This window comes from Gorilla gorilla, chromosome 4 (assembly GCF_029281585.2).
Source record: "Gorilla gorilla gorilla isolate KB3781 chromosome 4, NHGRI_mGorGor1-v2.1_pri, whole genome shotgun sequence".
NCBI classification, from domain to species: domain Eukaryota; kingdom Metazoa; phylum Chordata; class Mammalia; order Primates; family Hominidae; genus Gorilla; species Gorilla gorilla.
This window is the reverse complement of record NC_073228.2, coordinates 144,189,442-144,210,825: the sequence shown is the minus strand read 5'-3', so window position 1 is coordinate 144,210,825 and position 21,384 is coordinate 144,189,442. Positions and strand designations below refer to the sequence as shown.

The following is a 21,384-nucleotide window of genomic DNA, read 5'->3' as shown; positions in this document are numbered from 1 at the left end:
CCATTTCAGAGTCTTTGCACTATTTGCACATCTTGGAATGCTTTTGTCATAGATGATCCCAAATCTGATTTCTTCTTCTCATTCAGGCCTCAGCTTACATGTCACCTGCTCAGAGAAGGCTTTGCTAATCAGTCTAAGGTGTCATCCTGGGCACTGGAACATATTATCCTACAGCATATCGTTGTATTTTAACTTTCATCTTAGCAGTTATCACTATAGGATATGTTTTTCCTTGTTTATTTCCTTAATGTGCTGCCTGTCTACTACAGAATATAAGCTCTGTGAAAGCAGGTCCTGGGCTGTCTTATTTATTTCTATGTCCCCAGTGCCCCCCAAAAATGTTCAGTTAATGTTTATGATATAATTGAGTTAATGAGGTTGCCTCAGCATGAATTGTGATTCCTTTTCTTTGCTCAGAGACATCCAAGATTCTGAGAGGGGAAGTGACTGCCCCAAATCCAATTCAAGCTTTTTATCTTCTTTTTTCAGGCCCTTCCTGTAAAACCTGGCTGACACACAAACCTAGCTGGGGTGAGGCTCCAGGTGTGATGAAAGTTTGGAGTTGCCCCATGAATGGGACTGAGGCTGATGTGGGGGTGAGAAGGCGGAAGGACAGAGCATGTGAAGGGAGAAAGGCAGGCTGGGGCAAGAGAGCAGGGTGTGACTCTGGCGAGGGTGGGGGAAAGGGGGTGATTTGACCATGTGTCAGGAAGTGTTTCTCTCCACCCTCCCCTGGGGAGAGCCTTGACCCCAAGGTGGCTTTGTTTTGGGGAAGCAGATGGCCAGGCAGCTGCTGAGGGAGGGCAAAGTCATGGCTTGGGCGGTGACCATGCACTGAGGTCCTAGGCCCGATACTGATCACCCAAAAGGATAATCTAACAGTGGCTCTTAGCCAAATAGGTGACAGGTGAGCTTCTGTCTGAAACCAGCCCAACTATATCATAAAGCCTCAGATATGGCCTAGGGGAAGGCAAGCGATCTAGGGAAGGGAGAGAAAAGAGGCCTCTAAGGAAATAGAGTGGTCAAGTGCTTAGTGATTATTATTAACAGCAACAATAATAATGGGTCACATTTATTGAGAGCTTATAGTGTGCCTGGCAATATACTAACTACTTTTATGTGTTCCCACATTCATTTCTCAAAAAGCTCCCTACAAAGTAGTCATTATTATTATTGTTATCATTTTTTCCATTTGAGAGACATCAAAACTGAGGCTCAGTGAAATTAAGTTTCTTGTCCAAGGTCACACAGTAAGTAGCAAAGGCAGGATTCAAACTCAGGTCTGTAGTGATTCCAGTGCACTATGGAAACCTAGGCCTAGGTTACTGGAGCAAGTTAAGAGGTCAGGGCCAGATTGACCCCTGCAAAGGTGGGGATAGGGAGGGACAGTGGGATAGACTGTGTATAAATAGCAGGCCTGTTTTTATCCCTACACACAGGCAGAATCCGGCAAGTGCTCTATCTGGCACAATTTCAGGGCTCTGAAAGCCAACCCAGCCCTGTGTCAAACAACTATCTCCCCAGCACGTCCCTGGAAACTGAAATACCTACTGAGACACTCATTTCTTTGGGTCAGGACAGTGACTCCAGAAGACCCCTGCAAAAGCACATGGGTTGGAAGAGAAACACCTAGTGTCTGTGAAACAGCAATCTAGGTTAGCCAGCTGGGTCCTATGGGAGGGTGGCTCATTTTTTTATGTTGAGGAAAAAGGTGGCAGTCAAAGGCAAGGAAAAGAATAAGGCTTGTTTCACAACCTGTGTCTCTCCAATCTCAGAAGCCTGGGAATTACAACCCATAGTTCAAAAATCCTAACGTCCCCTGAGGGAAGATGGGAGGAAGCCACTCCAGAGACTAGGAGAGTACTAACTTCCTTTGCTTTTGCTGGATTGATACTAAGTGCCTGCAACTTCAACTCTGGTTATCTCGGGTTTATGAGAACGGCTGGCATTCACGTGTCTAATTTTTAAATGATAAATGAATTAATTATTATTTGATACTTGCCGTGTTGGTAGGCCAAAAGGTGGGCTTCTGAAACTTAGAGGGTGACAGGGATGGAGACCCCTGATATGGGGCTGAGATGAAGCAAGAGGCCAGGCCAGGAACAGAACTCAGCTCAGCAGTCAGTCACAAGGCTGCAGAGTGACAGGCGTTTGGGGAAAGGTAGGAACCGCTCTCCGCCACCTGCCGGTCAGTAGCCCTACCCACAATCAGGCCGCGGCTGCCTCGGCCTGGTCCCAAAAAATGTGAGCGCCGCCCTCTCCTCCCGCCCAGTCCTCCGCCGCGACCGCGAGGTCGGGGGCTGCGCTGCCGGCGCCGCGAGCCGGGCGAGCTTCCCAGCACGGGAGGAGGGAGGGGGCGGCGCCGGGCGGGGCGGAGCTTCGGCGCCTCCTGGAGCCTTATTCCCGGCCGCGAGCCGGGCAGCGCTCATTCGGCCGAAGGAGCTACGCGGGCCACGCTGCTAGCTGGCCTGACCTAGGCGCGCGGGGTCGGGCGGCCGCGCGGGCGGGCTGAGTGAGCAAGACAAGACACTCAAGAAGAGCGAGCTGCGCCTGGGTCCCGGCCAGGCTTGCACGCAGAGGCGGGCGGCAGACGGTGCCCGGCGGAATCTCCTGAGCTCCGCCGCCCAGCTCTGGTGCCAGCGCCCAGTGGCCGCCGCTTCGAAAGTGACTGGTGCCTCGCCGCCTCCTCTCGGTGCGGGACCATGAAGCTGCTGCCGTCGGTGGTGCTGAAGCTCTTTCTGGCTGCAGGTAAGAGGGCTGCCGACGCCCCCGGAGATCGGGGGGATGGGGGCGCTGTGCTGGGGGCATGGGGGAAGGTCGCCGCAGCGCACCCGGCACGGGCCACTTGGTGGGGCCCTTGCGCTCTGGCGGACGGGCGTCGGCATCGGTGCGTGTTGGTCGGGGGTCTGGGCGGGTGTCTGATGCGGCCTGGCCTCTCGCCCGCAGTTCTCTCGGCACTGGTGACTGGCGAGAGCCTGGAGCGGCTTCGGAGAGGGCTAGCTGCTGGAACCAGCAACCCGGACCCTCCCACTGTATCCACGGACCAGCTGCTACCCCTAGGAGTCGGCCGGGACCGGAAAGTCCGTGACTTGCAAGAGGCAGATCTGGACCTTTTGAGAGGTGGGTGTGGAGGCCCCCCATCCTTGGACCTTGGTGGGCTGTTGAAGAATAAGCAGATCCAAGATTCTTGCTGTTTGGGCAATACTGTGGGTTGAGGGTATTCATGGAGAACCTCGGGGAAAAGCTGATCGGCCTGATGGGCACTGGGGGATCCTGGAATATAGGTCCCACTCTCTCTCTCTTGTCATTGCCTCACCTGCTGGGTTGCTGCCCTTCTGGGTACTCCGGGGCAAATTGAAACACACATGTTGTCTGGGGTTGTTACGTTCTTCTTAGGTAAGCTGGATGATAGGAACAAGGAATGGTTGAGATGCTTTCCCTAGAGCTACTATGTAAAAATGGGCACCAGTTCTAATTCCCATATCAAATGACTATTATATATAAAATAGAGGTAACAGATGCGGAGATGTCCAGGTACATCTCTAGAAAGTGTGCAGTGTTAGCCTCCTCCATCCACCTGTCTCCAGATTGGGGAAACAGAGGGGAATGAGGAGCTCTTGGCCGCCCTAGATGAGGCTGTGAATGGTGAGCACTGAGCCCCTAGGGGGCTGTATTAAAATGCTGGATATCTGTGAATGCTACCGGAAACCTGCAGCTTACTGAGCACCTTGCATTCCTGAGGAGACTCCAAATGGGGAGGGCTGTGTAGGATCCTCCAACCAGCCTCTTTGGCTGTGGCCAAGTACAGGTACAGGGCAGAGTCCAGAGCCTGCCACCTCTCCTGCCTCCAAACCTGAGGAGATTATCCAGGGTAGAGCAAGGACTCAGCACTGTACCCTGGAATGACTATATTTGGTTGGACAGATGCCCACCTGTTCTAGTTCCACCTGCTCCTCAGCTGCCCTTCTCCCTCATTCCCAGGAGCTTTCCTTGGATACTCTCTCTACGTTGTATAAATCAAGCACATACTCCAAAACTGAGCCTGGGCTCCCATACTTCATCCTCTCCCAGTGGCCCTCTGGGGTTGCCCATGACCTGAACAGCCTGGATTCTCCTGGCCCTCTCCTCCTAGGCTGGGCAGGGCTGGGCTGTGACTCACCCCACCCCCACCCCCCACCCACACGGCTGCTCCTCATACCTCTGCAGACCTGACTCACTGCTCCCTGTCCATGGCAGGAGCCTGGCTGTCACCCTGCACCTTCTCCCTCCCCTTTCTGATTGGCTTGGCCCCCCTGCCTTGCTCTCCCCGAAGCTCTGGTCACTGGGTTCCTCTGACCACCTGTATCACCTTCTGAGCTCTGAGGGGGCCTGGGACTGGATGAGAGGAAATGAAAGACTGTGGGGGCTGCTGGCACCTACTTCTCTTCCCTTCTTTTGGCTTTGCTGGGCAAGGACTATTTTTCAGGTCTGGGGATCCTACCACCTAAAATAAATGACTGCTACCATTTATTAAATTCCTACTGTGTTCTAGGCACTTGATATGTTATCCTGGCTAATGTAACACTTATAGCAACCTTTTGAGATAGTTACTTTGGCTATCCACGTTTTACTGAGAACCTGAGGTTCAGAGAAGTTAAGTGACTGCCCACAGTAAATAGCTGAAATTGGAGCACAGGTCTATGGACTTCAGAGCCCATTCATGCCTGGATCAGCATCTCAGGTGCTCTAGACTTGTGAGAGGGAGGAGATGGGAGTGTGTGAGGCAGCTTGGTGTGGTGAGGAAGGACATTGGAGTGAAGTCCAGAGAACACAGTTCTAATCCCAATCCTGCATGACCTTGAGTAAGTCACTCTGCCTGCCATGAGTTTTTTCTTTTTTTTTTTTTAAACATAGTCTCACTCTGTCACCCAGGCTGGAGTGCAATGGCACGATCTCAGCTCACTGCAATCTCTGCCTCCCAGGTTCAAGTGATTCTCCTGCCTCAGCCTCCTGAGTAGCTGCGATTACAGGCACACACCACCACGCCCGGCTAATTTTTGTATTTTTTGTAGAGATGAGATTTTTGCCATGTTGGCAAGGCTGGTCTTGAACTCCTGACCTCAGGTGATCCACCTGCCTCAGCCTCCCAAAGTGTTGGGATTACAGGCGTGAGCCACTGTGCCTGGCCACATGGTATTCTTTGAAGTCCCTCTAGCTTGAGACTAAGTCTCTAGTCTAACGTATCATGCTTACCCTTCTGTAAGACACATGGCTGTAGCCATGGATGTGGGCACCTTTTTCCTGATGGGGGATAAAAGGGTGGGATTGGGCTGATAGGCATAGTCCCTGATCAATCCCAGCTGGATATCTGGGTGAGGCTGTTTTTCCCCCAGTCTCTCTGAAGCATAGAAAGAAGGAGGGAGTCATCATTGTTCCAGTTCCTTCTGGACAGTTCCTTACTTTCCGTTTTTCTATCCCTTGTACACCCTGTACCCCCCAACCCAGAGAGCTATAAACAGGACATTAGGGGTTAAATATGAATGAATCTTTGAGAAAGTGGGTGAGCTATAAAGGGTGTGCAAGTTAAATATTTTGCTTGAAGTTGAAAAAGCAAGGCCGTGACCAGGGCTGGCCTGCTTGCTGTTCCTGAGCCAGGCTCTGCCCTGGGCTCATAGTACTAAGGGGTGCCCCAGAAGAGACCGCCTGAACACATGGACACTGTTCTTATGTTAGGAGCCCTCCAACCCCAAAACCTCCAAGTACCTTCTCTAGAAGCAATTTTTGTGTGTGACACTGTCTTTCTGCAAGTGGTTCACTGAGTACAGCATCAGGAAATGAGGCTGATTGAAGGCCAAAATAGAATGAAGTGGGTGTGGGGGAGTAGGAGATGGGGGTGTAAGGTGGACAGTAGGGTGGAGGTGAGGTTGGTAGAATTGCCCAGTTACTCAACAAAAGCATTCTGAGAATGGGGCTCTTACACTGAGACTGTGAAATGCCTTCCTTGGGACCCACCCTAGCTTCTACTTCCTACCGAGGTTCCCTCTTTCTGGTGGTTCTGCCCAATCTTCCTGCTCTTCCTTCTGCCTCTTAGGAGGCACTGAGCTAAGGGGCCTTCCCAGATCTCTGACTTCAGGTGGGATCAAAGCATATATACTCCTTTCAAGCACTATGCTCTTCTGATTTTCTTCCCAAAGAGTCAGACTTTAACAGAGTGCTTTTCTCCTACAGTCACTTTATCCTCCAAGCCACAAGCACTGGCCACACCAAGCAAGGAGGAGCACGGGAAAAGAAAGAAGAAAGGCAAGGGGCTAGGGAAGAAGAGGGACCCATGTCTTCGGAAATACAAGGACTTCTGCATCCATGGAGAATGCAAATATGTGAAGGAGCTCCGGGCTCCCTCCTGCATGTAAGTGCCCCTTCCCCAGGGCTGAATCTCATCAGCACACTTTGTCAGCCACGTGGCTGTTCCTCGTTGTCACTGTTCCTTGAATTCATAATTTCACCCAGTTTCTTCTCAACCTCTGGGCGGAAGTTGGGAGGAGGGGAAATATATTTTTAGTCAGCGGAAGCCCCCTCCCCCCTATAGGATGCAATTTCCTGTGGTATGGTTTTGTGACGTGCTTTAATCCTTGGGGACATTTCCTGCTTGCCCAGAAATGAGCATGTGGCTAGGACAGCTGGCACCTGAAGGCAGGCCCTTCATTCTTGCCTGATGCCCTACTCTGGGAGGGAGAAGCCAGTAGGAAACATGGCAGAGTGGGCTTCCAGGGCAGAGTAGAGCTCCTGTGGGAAGGTAGGAGGTGCATTTGGATGCATGTTGTATAGGTATGTGTGTATTTGGGTTTATGTGCATGTAAGTGTGCAAATGTGGATTGACTGTGAGGCATGGCAGGACTGTACAGAGAGGGATCATCATGGTGGCAGGTTGAGGCCTCTCTTTCTTCTTCCTTATCCCAGCAAGGACCAGGAGGTGGGAGACATGGAGAGTACTGGCCTTTGGCCACGGTGTGGGAGAACAATTCCTTTGTGCAGGGTTCACAGGAAATGGAACCTGACCCATTAGGCATCAGCCCCCGGTCAGGCAACATCACCCCTTCCCTGGGTAGGTGTGTGGGTGGAGGGGCTGTGGGTTCCTTAGCCTCTCTCCTAAGCCAAACCCAGCAAACGGCTGCCTTGGCAACCCCTCAGGGATGACAGCACTACCATGCTCTCTGGCAGGCATAATGTTGCCACTGTGCCTGAGGCCAACACCCTGCGTCAGGCTGCAAACATCCGTTCCCTTCCCTGTGGGGAGGCAGGCTCTGGGGGCCTTAGTGGGAGACTGGACAGGGCCAAGAGACTGTTGTACGCACACTGCCTCCAGCCTGTCAAGAAGGCGGTGTGCCTGGCATCCCTTCTACTGGTGATTGGTGCAGATCCCTTGGCTTTTTAAAGCTTCCTTGTTTGGTCTGATCACACACAGCAGAGCTGCCCTGTATTTGGCAGTTGGCAGGCAGACCCATCACTCCCCACCATGTCCACAGTCACTTGTGCATCCTTTCCTATAACATCCTTGTCAGGAGTTTGGTATTAGAGGGAGTTGTTTAAGAGTGGCATAGAAAGCCCCCATATTATCCTTCCCAAGGTCTTGGGACAGGGTGGGAAATGTTAATCTTAAATTTGTAAAATGGCATCATTAGTACAGGGTGAAGAAGGTGACTCAAGTAGTCAAGGTGGATTGAGGTCAGGAATCTGTCTATACCAGATTGGTCCTGGGCATTTTGGTGAATGGATGTGGGGCTTGCACTGTGTGGTTGAGAGGCCTTATAAGGTTGCCTTATAAGGAGAGCTGGACTCGGATGACCACCTAAACCCAGAGAACCTGATATGGGTGCCCAGGCCACCTTACCAGTGGTCCCTAGGGATAGTGATAACTATAATGATGTCATCTCTCCTTTGTCCCAGAGTTTCAGTATTTATATATAATATGAGTTGAGCCCAAGTATGTTGAGCCCCTATTTGGTGGCAGACACTACTTTAGGAGCTGGAGAGATATAGTTTCCTGGGATTTTTCAAAAGCCCTCTGCTGAATAGGCAGGACTTGGTACCTCTACTTGAAAGGTGATGAAACTGGAGCCAGAAAATAGGAAGTAATTTGCCTGAGGTCAATAGCTAAATAAGTAGTTGGAAATAAGACAGAGTCTCAGTACCTGACTCCTAGTCCAACATGCTTTTCTTGCCCTCAGGCTGTACTGGGTGTTGGCTTTCATCTTTCTTTCCTGTATCTGTCCTTATAGAGTTGGAGCAGCATTTTATAGAGGGCAGAGGGCAGCTGTTGTCCTAGAGGTCTCTTATTCTTTTACTAGTCTAACAGCACAGCAATCTGATTTGAAAACTTTACAGTAACTTCTTGGGCAGAATTTTCTTTTTCTTTTTTCTTTTCTTTTCTTTCTTTCTTTTTTTTTTTTTTTTTTTTGAGACAGAGTCTCACTCTGTCTCCCATGCTGGGGTGCAGTGGTGTGATCTCAGCTCACTGCAACCTCTGCCTCCTGGGTTCAAGCAATTCTCCTGCCTCAGCCTCCTAAGTGGCTGGGAGTACAGGCACCTGCCACCATGCCCAATTAATAATTTTTATATTTTTAGTAGAGACGTGGTTTTGCTGTGTTGGCCAGGCTGGTCTTGAACTCTTGACCTCAGGTGATCCACCTGCCTCAGCCTCCCAAAGTGCTGGGATTACAGGCATGAGCCACCATATCTAGCCTTTTTTTTTTTTTTGAGATGGAATCTCGCTCTGTCACCCAGGCTGGAGTGCAGTGACACAATCTCGGCTCTCTGCAGCCTCCGCCTCCCAGATTAAAGTGATTTTCCTGCTTCAGCCTCCTGAGCAGCTGGTATTACAGGCACATGCCCCCACATCTGGCTAATTTTTAAATTTTTGTGGAGATGGGGTTTCACCATGTTGGCCAGGCTGGTCTTGAACTCCTAACCTCAAGTAATCAGCCTGCCTTGGACTCCCAAAGTGCTGGGATTACAGGCGTGGGCCACCACTTCCTGGGCAGATTTTCAGGGGGTTGATTGCATGTCTGGACTGGCCCCCAACTGCCTCCTGCCCTTGCTACTCAGGGCAGAAAGCAGCAAGAAGACAGAAATCCTGGTTTGGGGGAATGTGACATCTGTGCACGTTCATCTGGGGATCTTTGTGGCTCTTGTTTGACTCCAGACCCAGGAACCACTAGCCAGGGTGTGTCCAGGCTGCTGTGGTGAGCCTGAGGCTAGCTGGCTTCCTAAACTAGCGCTCTGCAGCCACCATGAACAAGAAAACCCTTTTTGTGTCACCAGCCAAAAGTTGCCCTCAAAGAGTAGTTTCTGCTGGGCACAGTGGCTCACACCTGTAATCATAGCACTTTGGGAGGCCGAGGCAGGTGGGTCGCCTGAGGTCAGGAGTTCGAGACCAGCCTGGCCAACATAGAGAAACCCCGTCTCTACTAAAAATACAAAAATTAGCTGGGCGTTGTGGCGGGTGCCTGTAATCTCAGCTACTAGGGAGGCTGAGGCAGGAGAATCTCTCAAACCCAGGAGGCAGAACTTGCAGTGAGCCGAGATCGTGCCATTGCACTCCAGCCTGGGCAACAAGAGCAAAACTCCATCTCAAAAAAATAATAATAATAAATAAATAAAAGAGTAGTTTCCTGGGATTCCTGACTAGTTGCCTACCCAGAAATTGGCTGCAGAGTTTCCTGTGGCTGGAGGAAAACTGGGGACACTTGGGCTGAAGAGGACTCAGAGCTGGAGGAGAGACAGGCTGGGGGGCTCTACTTGGCCTCACTGCCCAGGTGCTAAGAAGGAATGGTGATCCCGCTTCTCTTGTCTCCATCTGACTTGGGTGCCCCATTCCTCAGGCCATGGGCAGTAACCTCTGGAGTCTGATTATGTAATAACTCACACAATGTGGGACTTGGCCTTTATTAAGCCCTTTCATTTGTATTACCTCATTTTATCTTTTCACAATACTCTAGTGAAGTAGGCATTTCTTATCCCTGTGTTTTACATGAGGAAACCAATGTTTAGAAAGGTAGCGTGACTTGCCCAAAATTACCTGGCTAGAAATAGCAGCAGAACCAGTCTGGAACTCATGCACTCAGTCTCCTCCATCCAGACGTGTCCCCTCCACCTCCTGGGGTAAAGGTGGAGAAATCCAGTTTGGAAGATGTCTCTGGACCCTAGAGCGTTCTTGCATCTGTTGTAATACAAGTTCTGAAATGGGTCACAGACATGGGTGGGAAGAATGTGTCCTAGTCTGGTGGGTGGCTGGCTCTGGACAAGACACAAAATTTTGCCCCTACCCTGGGATGCTTGGAATGTACTCATCCCCCCCTCCTTCTCTGGGGAAGCCAGGAGTTGTCTGCAAAGGGAGAGGGAGGGAGGTAATATTAGGATGTTTACATTATTATCCTTTTGACTCAGGGTGGGGGTGGAGGGATTATGTAACTGAATTGCGGGACTCTGAGGCCAAACTTTATTTCTATCTTCTGAGTAACTACCTGTGGAGTTTGAATGATGGACTGGAAGTGAAAAACAGACTCAACTTCAGCTTCCCTCCTCCCAGGAAAGCAAAGTCTCTGAAGTCATCCAGACTGCTGTTGAATCCTGGCTCTACGACTCACTAGCTTTGTAACCTTGGGCGAGGTGTTTAACAAAATCTAAGCCTCAGTCCATCTTTAAAATGGGGCTAGTAACTTCTCCTTCACAGAGCTGGCTTTAAATGAAATAATTCTTGTAAAGCAGTTAGCACAAAGTACTTGGCTCATGGTAAGCCTTCAATGATTGCTAATTATTATTCTTTATTATTCAAGTTATGAGTAATAAATAATAGTAACATAGAGAGAAGGGTCAGACTGCCCCCCCAGGAGCCTATCAGATATGCTTCCTTGGAGTTACCTGCACTATTCTGCATTGTTCACAGTGGAAGAAATGATGAATTTGGAATCTGCCAAGACTTGTTCCTAGTCTTAGCCCTGCTGCTTCCTAGTTGTGCCACTTTTGGTGAATCACTTAATTTCTCTGACCCTTAATCTTAGCTTTTCCATCTGTAATATGGGGTTGTACCTGCCTACTAGAATGTTAGGAGGCTCAGTTGAGCTAGTAGATAAGGCTAGTGGCTTGTGAATGGTAAACTGCTGTGCACAAGTGATTTTCCAGGGGTGCTCGTGCAAGTGTCCTCCATGTCCTGGCAGGATAGGGGTTGCTTTTAGGCCTACATGGGCTGATGGGACAGATACATGGAGAGGCTGGGCAAGGAACTGTGGACTGTGCTATGTGTATAGTGGGCCTGACCTACATTTATCCTGCTGTGAGGTGGTTTCTCGAAGTACCCAGGAGGAACTAGGGCAGGGAGAGGCTCAGGGCAGGAAAGCAAGAATGCAGTACCACCCAGCCTGGCCCCTCTGCCACTGCTGGTTGTGGACAAGTCTGTCTCTTGGAGCTTCCCTGGTGCTCTGTCCGCAGGAAGAAGGGATTCCTTGTTCTGAGGTACCAGAGAAAGCACCTCCTTCCCAGAGAAAGCACACCTCAGAAAAGAGGGCCACCAGGTTCTTGGTGCTTCCTTCAGCAGCTGGTGGTCTAAAGTCCGCAGGCAGACAGTGCCACTGTGCCCCCTGGCTGGATGGTAGGCAGTTGTCAGGTGTGAGTGGGCAGCACACTGAGCTCAGAGTCAGACAGTCTACATCTACATTTTCATTTCTGTCTTACTGTGTGACCTTGGGAAAACCACTCCACCTTTCTGTAAAACAGGGCTCCTACTTATATCAAAGGATCTCTGGGATGCTCAGATAAAGGAAAGGTTGTGAATGTGCTTCTTCAACTGTAAGCACGTCCGAGTCTTTCTAAGAGCTTCAAGGAAGTGCTTTGTGTTAGAAAAGGCAGTTGCCAGCCGGGTGCGGTGGCTCATGCCTGTAATCCTTGCACATTGGGAGTCAGAGGCGGGTGGATCACCTGAGGTCAGGAGTTCGAGACCAGCCTAGCTAACATGGTGAAACTCCGTCTCTTCTAAAAAATTACAAAAATTAGCTGGGCGTGGTGGCAGGCACCTGTAATCCCAGCTACTCGGGAGGCTGGGGCAGGAGAATCACTTGAATCCGGAGGTAGAGGTTGCAGTGAGCCAAGATTGCGCCACTGCACTCCAGCCTGGGAGACAGAGCAAGACTCTGTCTCAAAAAAAAAAAAAAAAGAAAAAGAAAAAGAAAAGGCAGTTGCCATGTGATTTATTTCTTGAGTGAGAAGAGCCAAGGGATTGTTTCTGACATTCTTCCATGCTCTGGCAGGGCAGCTGGGCAGAAAGATGTTTCTTGATTTGTTTGGTTTGTCCTGTGATGAAAGAGGCCTGGTAGCTCAGCATGCAGAGGCCAAAGGCCAGAGTTGAGCTCCCAAGTTGGGCCCTGCACCCAGGGGGAGCTGGAGTTAAATGAAGGAAACTTGAGAAAAACGACTCGTGGCAGAGGCACAGGGCCTATTAATAGGCTGGACAGCAGTAGAGAGGGACTGGACGCTGGAAGCACGATGGGGAAGGCTGGGTTTATTTCTGGGTCAGAATGTTGAGGGGCCTCACTGGAGGGAGTGATACAAATTCCCTCAAATTAGCCTACCAGCTCTTGTGCCCAAGCCCTTATAAGTGGCTTAAACAGAACGCCTGAACACACATGTCATAAATCAGCCACACGTGGAACATATCTAGCTGAGGCCTTCAAGTCCTCCCTTGCTTTTTCCATGCCTAGAACAGGATTCTCAGCCCAGAGAACCAGAGGAAATGGAAAAGGGGAGGGTGTCAAGTGAGGGAGGAATGCTACAGAGCTTTCAGAGGGGCTTTAAAGAGTTTTCTACTAGAGGAGAAGGATGGAGGATGGGCAGGGATTGTGGTCAGGGATTGACAGGCTGAGGGTATAAGGAATGGGGTTTGGCTTATGCAGGTGGGCCATTGCCAAGAGAGGCCAAAGCACTAACTCCATCTCCTTCTTGTTCTGTCTTGAACTAGCTGCCACCCGGGTTACCATGGAGAGAGGTGTCATGGGCTGAGCCTCCCAGTGGAAAATCGCTTATATACCTATGACCACACAACCATCCTGGCCGTGGTGGCTGTGGTGCTGTCATCTGTCTGTCTGCTGGTCATCGTGGGGCTTCTCATGTTTAGGTGAGTGTTGGGGTCCCCTGCAGGCTGTTTCTGCAAATCACTCCCATTCTTCCTCCTCCTGGGCCCTCTCCTTGATGGCCACATGCACTTCCCTCAATCTTTCCAAATCATGGGCTAGCTCCGGGGTGTAGATTCTCCAAAAACCTGGTATTTCTGGCATGACATGAGTCCTGTGTCTAGAGCCCAGGGTCAAATTTGCGAGGCCATAGCAGGTTCTGCTCCTCACAGGAGTTCTTTTCCTGCCTCCGTGACCCAGCTACCCACTCATGGAGTCACTTTGTCACACATTTCTTTCTCCTGGCTGTTCTTTGATGGCATTAGTATGTGGTTTGGTAGTCAAGGTGTGGGTGGTGCTAGTGGTATATCCTTCCACTTCTGAGGCGTCTGGACCTCAGGCCCTGCTTCTAATCCAGGTATGCTCTAGCTTGGGAGACCCACCAAGCACTCTATGCCTGTTTTCTTTCTTTCTTTTTTTTTTTTTTGAGACAGAGTCTTGCTCTGTCGCCCAGGCTGGAGTGCAGTGGTGTGATCTCGGCTCACTGCAAACTCCGCCTCCTGGGTTCACGCCATTCTCCTGCCTCAGCCTCCTGAGTAGCTGGGACTACAGGCACCCGCCACCACGCCCAGCTGATTTTTTCTATTTTTTAGTAGAGACGGGGTTTCACCGTGTTAGCCAGGATGGTCTCGATCTCCTGACCTCGTGATCCGCCCGCCTCAGCCTCCCAAAGTGCTGGGATTACAGGCATGAGCCACCGTGCCCGGCTCTATGCCTGTTTTCAAGCAGTGTAACTCATCTGTCATGAGACCTGGAACAAGTTACTGTCTTTCTGAGGATTGTAACCTTGTAGTGATTATAATCTTTGTCCATCTACCTCATAAGGATGTTGTGAGGATCACGTAAATGAGGTGAAAGCTCTTTGTAAATTGCATCCTGCTATTAGAGACAGGAGTTCCTCGGGGCAGTTGGGCCTTTGACCAGAGTTTGGGCTGCCCTACTGTCTGGGCTTTTCCAAGTAGTAGAGGAAACCACCATGGCAGAGTTCTTTGGAAGGACCTGCTCTGGATCTGCACTTTGTCATAGCAGGCAGGGCTTATTCACAAAACTTATCTTCCTCAGGTACCATAGGAGAGGAGGTTATGATGTGGAAAATGAAGAGAAAGTGAAGTTGGGCATGACTAATTCCCACTGAGAGAGACTTGTGCTCAAGGTAACGCTCCATCCTTTGCCCCATGACATGATTATCCTTTGTCCCCTTTCCTGGCTGTGCTTCAGTGGGTGCTGAATTCTTCATCTAGGGGTTGGGGGCCAGGCTACTGTGACATTAATATCCCATTGCAGAATTATTTTCAAAAAGACTCAGTGCTTCACTTAAGGTAAAAGTTGCTAGAGAGACACCTAAGAGAGATGTCTGAGAGGACAGCTTCTCCCACCCTCACCCCTCCCTTCCCCTCCCCTCTCCTCCCCTGGGAGACAGAGTGAAACCTTGTCTCAAAAAGTTTAAAAATAAAAAAGACTGGACCAGGAAAATCTTAAGACTTCTTTAGACTGGACCTGGCTTTACATGCCTTCCTTTTGTGCTTTAGGAATCGGCTGGGGACTGCTACCTCTGAGAAGACACAAGGTGATTTCAGACTGCAGAGGGGAAAGACTTCCATCTAGTCACAAAGACTCCTTCGTCCCCAGTTGCCGTCTAGGATTGGGCCTCCCATAATTGCTTTGCCAAAATACCAGAGCCTTCAAGTGCCAAACAGAGTATGTCCGATGGTATCTGGGTAAGAAGAAAGCAAAAGCAAGGGACCTTCATGCCCTTCTGATTCCCCTCCACCAAACCCCACTTCCCCTCATAAGTTTGTTTAAACACTTATCTTCTGGATTAGAATGCCGGTTAAATTCCATATGCTCCAGGATCTTTGACTGAAAAAAAAAAAAAAGAAGAAGAAGAAAGAGAGCAAGAAGGAAAGATTTGTGAACTGGAAGAAAGCAACAAAGATTGAGAAGCCATGTACTCAAGTACCACCAAGGGATCTGCCATTGGGACCCTCCAGTGCTGGATTTGATGAGTTAACTGTGAAATACTACAAGCCTGAGAACTGAATTTTGGGACTTCTACCCAGATGGAAAAATAACAACTATTTTTGTTGTTGTTGTTTGTAAATGCCTCTTAAATTATATATTTATTTTATTCTATGTATGTTAATTTATTTAGTTTTTAACAATCTAACAATAATATTTCAAGTGCCTAGACTGTTACTTTGGCAATTTCCTGGCCCTCCACTCCTCATCCCCACAATCTGGCTTAGTGCCACCCACCCTTGCCACAAAGCTAGGATGGTTCTGTGACCCATCTGTAGTAATTTATTGTCTGTCTACATTTCTGCAGATCTTCCGTGGTCAGAGTGCCACTGCGGGAGCTCTGTATGGTCAGGATGTAGGGGTTAACTTGGTCAGAGCCACTCTATGAGTTGGACCGCAGTCTTGCCTAGGCGATTTTGTCTACCATTTGTGTTTTGAAAGCCCAAGGTGCTGATGTCAAAGTGTAACAGATATCAGTGTCTCCCCGTGTCCTCTCCCTGCCAAGTCTCAGAAGAGGTTGGGCTTCCATGCCTGTAGCTTTCCTGGTCCCTCACCCCCACGGCCCCAGGCCCACAGCGTGGGAACTCACTTTCCCTTGTGTCAAGACATTTCTCTTAACTCCTGCCGTTCTTCTGGTGCTACTCCATGCAGGGGTCAGTGCAGCAGAGGATAGTCTGGAGAAGGTATTAGCTAAGCAAAAGGCTGAGAAGGAACAGGGAACACTGAAGCTGACTGTTCTTGGTAACTGATTACCTGCCAATTGCTACCAAGAAGGTTGGAGGTGGGGAAGGCTTTGTATGATCCCACCCACCTCACTAAAACGATGAAGGTATGCTGTCATGGTCCTTTCTGGAAGTTTCTGGTGCCATTTCTGAACTGTTACAACTTGTATTTCCAAACCTGGTTCATATTTATACTTTGCAATCCAAATAAAGATAACCCTTATTCCATAGCCTTTTGTCTGTTTGTTTTAACTGGGAACTGGTTTAACTTAGTTATTTCCTAAGCCCTGACTTGGTGGTAGGCTCTATACCAGGCCTATTTATGTATACTACCACAACAATTCTGCGATGCAGGTACTATTACTGTCCCATTTTTCCAGAAGGGGAAACTGAGGCTCAAAGTGGTTGTGTAACTTGCCTGAGGTTACACAGCTAGTAAATGACAGAGCTGGGACTAGTAGTCTGGCTCCAATTATTTTGTCTTAGTACTTATACCATGCTATGTCTGAGATAAGAAAGAACAGATCTTTCACACAGCATGTTTAGCTGGCTGTAATCAGGGAAGATATCCACCCATTCAGTCAACAGGCCCTGGACTCAGGATCTACTCCTATGCTGCACATATGAACAGGCATTGCTTCTGGCAAGAACAAGATGTCTTTGACTACCCTATCTTGCTCTACAGCCAATCCATCAGCAAATCTTGTCAGCACTACCTTTAGAATACATGCTGTATGCAACCACTTCTCATCACTGCCACTACCATCACCCAGTCCAATTTCGCATCATCTCATGCCTGCACTTTTGTGATGGCCTCTGCCTTTCTAGCTCCATCTTGCTTCCATATAACATATTTCCAGTGTAATAGCCAGAGTGATCATGTCTTTCAGATCTTGTCTGCTCTGCAGGTCTTCCCTGACCACCCTATTAAACAACAGCACATTCCTTCTCCCATCCTACTCTTACTCTTCTTACATTGCTTTTTATCACCACTAACATATTCCTATTTGTTTATAGTCCATCTCCTCCTATGAAAATGTTAGCTCCATGAGGGTAGGGGTGTGTACATTGCTCCTCTCCTAGATTCTAAGACAATGCAATTGAGTGGTAGGCACTCAATATTTGTTACCTGGATGAATGAATGTAGGAAATACAATTCAGTCCAATGCCAGCAAGTGGACAGACATGCAATCCAATCTGCCCTGAAAGTGTGATTGGATTAGAGAGGGGTCTCTGTTGGGGAATGTGGATGGTGGTGACAAAATGAAAGTGGAATTTGGGGCATGTCATGTGTCCTGGTGGATTGGACAGTCCATCATGTGGACCAGGGCAGTGCAGTAGCACTCGACAAGTGCCACTGGGCTGCCCCTTCCTCATCCTCTTCCCTTGCAGAGTTGTGATATTCTGAAGTTTTTCCAGGAACCCGCACAGAGATCTTGTATATACTTGGAACATCCTTTCAAGACTTCAGGCACTAGTAACTATTGAAGCTGAACATATGCATACCCCAGGAGTAATTCCACTCCTGGGGATTCAAGAGAAATGAGTGCATATGTTCACCAGAAGATATGCACAAGAGGCTGGGCACGCTGGCTCACGCCTGTAATCCCAGCACTTTAGGTGGCCGAGACAGGTGGATCATGAGGTCAGGAGTTCGAGACCAGCCTGGCCAGCATGGTGAGACCCCGTCTCTATTAAAAATACAAAAACTTAGCCAGGCATGGTGATATGCGCCTGTAGTCCCAGCTACTTTGGAGGCTGAGGCAGGAGAATTGCTTGAACCTGGCAGGTGGAGGTTGCAGTGAGCGGAGATCGCACCATTGCACTCCAGCCTGGGCGACAGAGTGAGACTCCTCAAAAAAAAAAAAAAAAAAAGATATGCACAAGATTAATCCAAGCATTATTTACAATAACTAAAAACTGGAAACCATCTAAATACCCATCAGTATTTGATGATAAAAATGAATAAATTGGGGATATATCTATACAGTGAAGTACTAAATAGCAATAGGAATGAGTTGCAAAACATATTGCTCAGTGAAAGAAGCCAGATTCACAAAAAAGTATATACTGTGTGATTCCATTTACTTAAAATTTAAAAACAGGCAAAACTATGGTGAAAAAAATCAGGAAAAAGACTCCCATTGTGATCAGTAAAGACTGGAAGAGAGGGACTTCTGGTGTTCTGATAAATTGTGCCATGGTTGGGATGCGGGCTACATGAGCGTATTCACTTTGAGAAATTCACCAAATATGAATTTTTAGGGCCAGCTGTGGTGGGTCACATCTGTAATCTCAGCTTTTTGGAAGGCAGAGGCAGGAGGATCACTTGAGCCCAGGAGTTCAAGGCCAGCCTGGGAAACATGGTGAAATCCTGTTTCTACAAAAAATAAAAAAATTAGCCAGGCCAAGCGCTGTGGCCCACACCTGTAATCCCAGCACTTTGGGAGGCCGAGGCAGGTGGATCACCTGAGGTTAGGAGTTTGAGACCAGCCTGGCCAACATAGTGAAACCCCGTCTCTACTAAAAATACAAAAATTAGCCAGGCGTGGTGACAGACGCCTGTAATCCCAGCTACTTGGGAGGCTGAGGCAGGAGAATCTCTTGAACCTGGGAGACAGAAGTTCGCAGTGATCTGAGATCGCACCATTGCACTCCAGCCTGGGCAACAGAGTAAGATTCCATCTCAAAAAAAAAAAAATTAGCCAGGCATGATGGTGTGTGCTTGTAATCCCAGCTACTTGGGAGGCTGAGGCAGGAGGATCACTTCAGCCTAGAAGGTTGAGGCTGCATGAGCTGTGATTGTACCACTGCACTCCAGCCTGGGTGACAGAGTGAGGCCCTGTCTAAAAAAAAAAAAAATTTAAAAACTTGAATAGGGAACTCCTTTGCTATTTGCATTGCATAAAGTTCTATGAAGTACCAATGTATTATCTGTGGTAATCAGAATAATAAAGACATCAGAAATAACTGGAGTAGTGAGTTACTTTGAACTCTCCTGGGGCTCCCTTTCCTGCTTCCAAGCTTTCAGTCTCAAGCTCTTGTCCTGAGCTGGGCTTTTCCAAGCACACTTTGTTTCTCCAGCTAATGTTTCCTGCAGGCTCAGGGCTTCCTGCCTTTCAACTGCTCTCTCCTCTGCCCCTGTTTCTCATGGGAATTCCCTTCAGCAGACGTCCTCTGGAGCTCCTCTGGGCATCTTCTTGGTTTATACAGTGGCCCTAGGAGCCTCCGAACCTGCAGCCATTTCTCAAGACGGGCTGTCAGAAGAAATCTGGTCCTCCCTGAGCACTAAAAAGCATCTACCTCTTCTCTCTGGGCTCCCCTTTCAGCCTCCTTTGAGAAACTTTCTTTTATAGTGTTCATAATAATCATTATTCGTTTAATAAACATTTAACATTTCATGGAATGCTCAGTATGTATCGCACACTGGGCTGGCTGCACACTTTACAGGCACTATCTCATTTACATCTCAACACACCTTACTGTGTCCGTGTTATAGATGAGGAAAATTGAGAAGCAATTGAGAGATGTTAAATGTATGCCTAAGGAAAGTGGTAAAGGCAGAATGTAAACTCAAGGAGCCTAATTTTCAAACCTTCACTGTAAACACTAAGCTACATTCCTAAATGAGTTCTCTGTCCCAGAGTTGTTTTCTCTTTTCCCATATCCAGAAATAATATGATGGAGAAATAATACTAACAGGAACTTAATGGCTGGACACAGTCGCTCACGCCTGGATTCCTAGCACTTTGGGAGGCTGAGGCAGAATAATCACTTGAGGCCAGGAGTTCGAGACCAGCCTGGGCAACATAGTGAGACCCTCATCTCTACCAGAAAAAAAAAAATGTAAACATTAGCCTGATGTGGTGGCATGTACCTGCAGTCCTAGCTACTTGGGAGGCTGAGGTGGGAGGATCCTTTGAGCCCAGGAGTTTGAGGTTACAGTGAGTAATAATCACACTGCTGCACTCCAGCCTAGGCAACAGAGCAAGACCCTATCTCTTAAAAAAAAAAAAAAAAAAGAAAGAAAAAGAAAGAAAAAAAGAAAAAAGATCTTAGAGAGCAACTCCTTAGAGCTCAAGGGTTTCTGGGGCCAGAACAGTGGGTCATGTCTGTAATCCCAGCACTTTGGGAGGCTGAGGTGGGCAGATCATTTGAGGTCAGGAGTTTGAGACCAGGTTGGCCAACATGGTAAAACCCTGTCTCTACTAAAAATACAAAAATTAGCTGTGTGTGGTGCTGCACTCCTGTAATCCCAGGTACCTGAGAGGCTGAGGCAGGAGAATCACTTGAATTCGGGAGGCAGAGATTGCAGTGAGCCGAGATCGCACCACTGCAATCCAGTCTGGGTAACACAGCAAGACTCCATCTCAAAAAAAAGAGTTTCTTCTGTTGCCCCCAGTTAACAGATCCCTGAAAGGTGGCCCAAGAGGTCTTGTCAGGGGGAAGTGGAAGAAAACAGGAATGCAGACTGACCTAAACGTGTGGCTGAATCCAGCTCCCACTGTTATTAGGGAAGTGCCCTCACACATGACACCTAACCTCTCTGAACCTGTCTCCCTGTCTATAAAATAGAGACACTAAAAATATTTACCTTAAAGAGTTGCAAAAATTATATGTGTGCCTGGGCACAGTAGCTCAGGCCTGTAATCCCAGCACTTTGGAAGGCCAAGGCAGGCGGATGGCTTGAGCCCAGGAGTTTGAGACCAGCTTGGGCAACATGGAGAAACCCTGTCTCTACAAAAAATGCAAAAGCTAGACAGGCTTGGTGGCAAGCACCTGTAAGTCCCAGCTACTTGGGATATTGAGGTGGGAGGATGGCTTGAGCCTGGGAGGTCGAGGCTGCAGCAAACCGTGATCGCGACACTGCACTCCAGCCTGGACAAGGGAGTGAAATCCTGTCTCAGAAAAATAAAAATTATATGTGTGAGTAAAGTGCCTAGCTCAGGGCCGGGCATGAGCTAGATACTCAGTTAATGTTGGTTATCTTAAGCGACCTGTCCAAGGAGCTAATTACTTACTGTAGTCTCACATCTAGGATTAAAACCCAGGCTTCTGATTCCCAGTCTACAATTCTTTCCTTATAAACAAACAATCCTTTTCTATCACTGTTTCATATTTTAATGTCAACTTCAGTTTCAAAGGAGCCCTAAAGGGTCTTAATAAGTATCTCTGGATTTAAGAAGCCATGGAACAGCAACTCTGTCCAAAAATATCACTTCAACTCGGCTGCCCTGAAATTCTTCCCTTTGTCAACAGTGCCTGAAATTCAAGCTTCCTGTTTGAGAATGCTAATCCTCCTGGGAATAGCTATGCATTAAGAGGCTGGCATTCTTTGATGGTGTAATTCATTTCAGCTTCATTCATTCAGCAAACGTTTGTGGAGGTCTCCCTATCACCTTCCGAATGAGATCCATGCTCTGAAGGAGAGGGCATTTTGACAGAGA

General features: G+C 48.6%; 1 protein-coding gene across 2 annotated transcripts; it reads left to right on the top strand.

Moving 5' to 3' along the window:
* Nucleotides 1-870: 870 nt before the first annotated feature.
* Nucleotides 871-16,167, top strand: HBEGF (heparin binding EGF like growth factor). Of its 2 annotated transcripts, XM_004042620.4 has the most exons (6): nucleotides 871-2,748; nucleotides 2,947-3,120; nucleotides 6,208-6,385; nucleotides 12,986-13,141; nucleotides 14,259-14,349; nucleotides 14,726-16,167. In XM_004042620.4, exons 1-5 carry the CDS (start codon nucleotides 2,703-2,705, stop codon nucleotides 14,329-14,331), a joined length of 627 nt encoding a protein of 208 aa, XP_004042668.1. In that variant the 5' UTR covers nucleotides 871-2,702; the 3' UTR covers nucleotides 14,332-14,349; nucleotides 14,726-16,167. The 2 variants fall into 2 exon arrangements, with proteins under 2 accessions (XP_004042668.1, XP_063562880.1); XM_063706810.1 differs by having other exon boundaries at nucleotides 2,356-2,748; nucleotides 14,259-16,167.
* The last annotated feature ends 5,217 nt before the right edge of the window (nucleotides 16,168-21,384 follow it).